Genomic DNA, 5,000 nt, shown 5'->3' with positions numbered 1-5,000 from the left:
TGTCTCAGATTTATTATATTCATCTGGGAACTGATTCAGTCCTGCAGGAATAATCCTAAAGACTCAGTGTGAAACATGATGTGTGGAGTTCCTCAGGGCTCCGTCCTCGGGCCTCTTTCCTTTAGTCACACTGATGTAAAAATGTTCTTTCACTTGTGGTTATTAAACACACTTAGTTGTATTTATGTACACAGAGATACATAAGTACACGTTTCCTTGAGTTTTGTTATGTAAGTTTGTAAATTTGTGACATCATCAGTAGTTAAAATGTGTATTTTAATGTTTTTATGTTTTAATGCACTATGTGAAGATGCACCGTGACATATAAAGTCCAGGTAATATTAATGAGTGAAGAAGGAAAGCTGTCTTACGTTTTCCGTCACGTTAATCGTCAGAACCTGATTGGCCATCGTCACGATTCTGGGGCTCGACACGGCGTTGTAGACCTCCAGCTTCAAACACGGAGAACAATCATCATGAAAACACGCGATCGATGTAAAAAGTGTCGACTGGATTAAAATATTAAAATAACAAGTAAATAATAAATAACAATAAATAAACAGTCTGTAGTCAGTGAGACTCACCGAGGTGGACGGAACGATGTGGTTCCTGAGCAGCTCCACCAGTTTATTAAAGCCCTGAAGATCCAGAACCAACACATCAGAACCAGCAACCAGGTCTCAGGTGGATCCTGTAGTCCACCTGAGTGTGAGTGTTTATGTGTGTGTGTGTGTGTGTGTGTGTGTGTGAGTGTGTGTGTGTGTATATGTGTGTGTGTGTGTGTGTGTGTGTGTTAGTGTGTGAGTGTGAGTGTGTGTATGTGTGTGTGTGTGTGTGTGTGTGTGTGTGTTAGTGTGTGTGTGTGTGAGTGTGTGTGTGTGTGTGTGTGTGTGTGTGTTAGTGTGTGTGTGTGAGTGTGTGTCTGTGTGTGTGTGTATATGTGTGTGTGTGTGTGTGTGTGTGTGTGTTAGTGTGTGAGTGTGAGTGTGTGAGTGTGTTAGTGTGTGTCTGTGTGTGTGTGTATATGTGTGTGTGTGTGTTACTTCAGTGCTGCTGAGGTGCTGCAGGTGTCCCTCCGTCATCGCATCAAACGCTGCGCTGCTGGGAGCAAAAACAGTGGTGGGACCAGGAAGATCCATGAGAGACGTCATGGCGGCTTTCTGCAGACAGGAAGCAGGTGAGCATCACACATGGAGCTGTTTTTAGAGTCGTCGTTATGTATGTTTGTAAATTTGCAATCATAAAAATATTTACAATATATAGTCTCCTATATAAACCATATATGCATATAATCACAGTAATGTATGAAATACGCTCTCCTTAAATAGCTGATACACACATTTATGATAAATTGCTGCCATTAGTTGCATTAATGTTTATGCACATTTACTTGTTGTATGAGTTTTACAAACAATACAAACGCGATATGAGCTTATATAAGTACAATTATTTGACTTGTGGTTATTAAATTTACAATACATGCCATCCTTCAGCTGTAGTGATGTATAAACATACATTTATGATATTTATTTATATTTATGATATTTATTTATATTTATGATATTTATTTATATTTATGATATTTATATTTATGATATTTATTTATATTTGTAAAATATATTTTCACTTAGTTTCAGTTTGTTGTTGCATAAATTTAAGATTAACATTCACCTTGAGTTGTGAATACATATGAATGTTATGATGATGCACATTATTATGTTATTTTTGACCGACAAAATGATGAATTATTAAAATTCATTATTTCATAACAACATATTGAAACATTAAAACTCGATGTTGAAACTAATAAACATGTAAACAAACAGCTGTGAACTTCGTACCTCTAGTAAAGACCTGAGTCTGTCAAACTTCCCGTAGTCTGAAATGATCTTCATCAGATTCTCCTGCAGAGAAACATAATCAATGACTGAGTGAACTAATCAATGAATGAATTATTTAATCATTAATAGTAATGATGTACCTGTGTGTCACTCTCCACAGTGGGAGAGACGCTGTCCATCAGCTTATTGATGACGTGGATCATCCCGTTGGACGCCACGACGTCGGACTGGATGATCACACCTTTCTTCCTGCTGCCATGGATACGGATCTTAGTCTGAGTGTCCTGGAGGAGTACAGAAAGATGCTCTGCGGTTACTAAGGTTACCTTCACAGTCATGTGATGCGTCTGTGTTTGTGACGGCGTCCGTCTCACCCCCTCCGACGTGTCCGTCTCTGCTGACTTCCCGGTCAGAGTGTAGAAGACGTCACTTTTCTTCAGACTGTCAAAGGGCATCACCCCGGCAACCAGGTGCATCTTACACACGTATTTAGCTTTAGCTGAGTCAGCTGTCAGAGTTCTCACCTGCTCACAGACGGAGGACGAGACACCGGATCAGTTTCCAAACGTTCAGTTTTAATCTGTTGTTTATGACGTGAACCTGTTGTGTAAACAGAACTTCTCACCGACGTTCCTCTGAAGCCTTTATTGATCGGAACAAAAACAGTGAAAGGACCCAAATTCTGCAACGGCCACGACAGAGAATCTGAAAACACACACAGATCATTAAAGTTATCAGAATTATTCCTCACGATGAAAAATTGATCACAGATTCAGTCAGAAGAGACGGACAAATATTCAAACAGTGTGTAAATATTAATATTAATAACAAGGTGACATGATGAACTGCACGTCATCACCAGCTGATTTATAATATGTTTCTATATATATATAATTTCTCCTCCCTTTACACACAATTAATCAATTAGCAGCCAACTTTTAAATTAATCACCGACTATTTTGATAATCAATTAATCACTTAAAGTCATTTTTTAAGAAGAAAAAGTCCAAATTCTCTGATTCAGCTTCTTAAATGTGAATATTTCCTGGTTTCTCTGGTTTCTATGACAGAAAATAATCGATCGATGAATCTATAATGAAAGTAATCATTAGTTATTGATGTGTTGGAGTCTTTTTGCTGACAGTTAACAGTAGAAACACTTTCTGCTGAGGTCACCGTACCGAACAGAGCGATGGCGTTGCTCAGCTGACCGCTCCACTGACCGCCGGGTTCAGTGTTCAGTTCCTTCAGTCGCTGCATGATGTTACCATAACAAGCTTTACCGTTGCCAAGGTAACCCTGGAGACAGGTGCATCTGAGAGAGAGGGACAGGTGACCTATGATCATCCACGTCATTAAAACATTTAACGGACACATGAGTGAAAACAAAGAGACTGAACTGACTGGACTCTTCCTGGTGCCACCGTGGTGCAGTTGGCGTTCTGGTGACAGGAATCAGGTCTACAGGAATCCTTCAGGCTGCAGCGGACGCCGTCCGACAGGTTCTCAAAGCCGGGAAGACACTCGCAGTGAGACTGATTCACCAGATACAGCAGGTACACAGAGGACTCATTGATTATCATTAACCAATAACTAATCAAACATATTTCATTCTGAAATGATTAGAAGTAGCAGCTCCAGTCCTGATCCTGATCTGGATTATTGATCCTGCTCTTATTGGTAAATGGGCTGCGTTACATAGCGCTTTGCCAACATTCACACATTCACACACACATTCACCTGTTCACACACACATTCATCCGTTCACACACATTCACCCGTTCACACACACATTCACCCGTTCACACACATTCATCTGTTCACACACATTCACCCGTTCACACACATTCATCTGTTCACACACACATTCACCCGTTCACACACATTCATCTGTTCACACACATTCATCCGTTCACACACATTCACCCGTTCACACACACAATCATCTGTTCACACACATTCACCCGTTCACACACACATTCACACACACATTCACACACACATTCACCCGTTCACACACACATTCATCTGTTCACACACACATTCACCCGTTCACACACACATTCATCTGTTCACACACACATTCACCCATTCACACACATTCACCCGTTCACACACACATTCATCCGTTCACACACACATTCACCCATTCACACACATTCACCTGTTCACACACATTCGTCCATTCACACACACATTCACACACACATTCACCCTTTCACACACACATTCACACACACATTCACCCATTCACACACACATTCACCCATTCACACACACATTCACTCGTTCACACACACATTCACCCGTTCACACACACATTCACACACACATTCACCCGTTCACACACACATTCACCCATTCACACACACATTCACCCGTTCACACACACATTCACACACACATTCACACACACATTCACCCGTTCACACACACATTCATCTGTTCACACACACATTCACCCGTTCACACACACATTCATCTGTTCACACACACATTCACCCATTCACACACATTCACCCGTTCACACACACATTCATCCGTTCACACACACATTCACCCATTCACACACATTCACCTGTTCACACACATTCGTCCATTCACACACACATTCACACACACATTCACCCGTTCACACACACATTCACACACACATTCACCCATTCACACACACATTCACCCATTCACACACACATTCACTCGTTCACACACCCATTCACACACACATTCACACACACATTCACACACACATTCACACACACATTCACTCGTTCACACACACATTCACCCGTTCACACACACATTCACACACACATTCACTCGTTCACACACACATTCATCTGTTCACACACACATTCATCTGTTCACACACATTCACACAGACGTTCATCCGTTCACACATGATCTTGATCCTGTTTCTGAAACTGATCTTGTTCTTAAACCTGGTCTTGATCCTGATCCTGACCCTGTGTTTTCTCACCTTGCCCGGTACGTCGTAGACGCAGCGGGCGGTCTCGGCGGAGCAGCCGCCCTGTTCGGTCTGACACGGATCGACGGCCATGCAGACTCGTCCGTCCCCGCTGTAACCCAGGTTACAGGCGCACAGGTGCTGGTCTGGACCTGAGTGCACGCAGGTGGCGTGAACGTGACAGACCTGCC

General features: G+C 42.0%; 1 protein-coding gene across 1 annotated transcript in view; it reads right to left on the bottom strand.

The window, feature by feature from the left end:
* The window catches only part of stab2 (stabilin 2), a 48,605-nt gene that overhangs the window by 34,617 nt on the left and 8,988 nt on the right, over positions 1-5,000 (bottom strand). Inside the window, exons 8-17 of the mRNA XM_042403541.1 lie at positions 4,822-5,000; positions 3,246-3,376; positions 3,023-3,156; positions 2,467-2,546; positions 2,216-2,365; positions 1,982-2,125; positions 1,842-1,904; positions 1,044-1,160; positions 585-638; positions 372-452 (exon numbers count right to left, since the gene is read on the bottom strand). The exon at positions 4,822-5,000 is cut by the window's right edge and continues 18 nt beyond it. Of these exons, the coding sequence (XP_042259475.1) occupies positions 372-452; positions 585-638; positions 1,044-1,160; positions 1,842-1,904; positions 1,982-2,125; positions 2,216-2,365; positions 2,467-2,546; positions 3,023-3,156; positions 3,246-3,376; positions 4,822-5,000 (1,133 nt within the window). The remainder of the gene's footprint in view (positions 1-371; positions 453-584; positions 639-1,043; positions 1,161-1,841; positions 1,905-1,981; positions 2,126-2,215; positions 2,366-2,466; positions 2,547-3,022; positions 3,157-3,245; positions 3,377-4,821) is intronic.

Source organism: Thunnus maccoyii, chromosome 23, assembly GCF_910596095.1.
Source record: "Thunnus maccoyii chromosome 23, fThuMac1.1, whole genome shotgun sequence".
Lineage (NCBI taxonomy): Eukaryota > Metazoa > Chordata > Actinopteri > Scombriformes > Scombridae > Thunnus > Thunnus maccoyii.
Note: the sequence above shows the minus strand (reverse complement) of the source record. Positions and strands in the feature narration are given on the sequence as shown.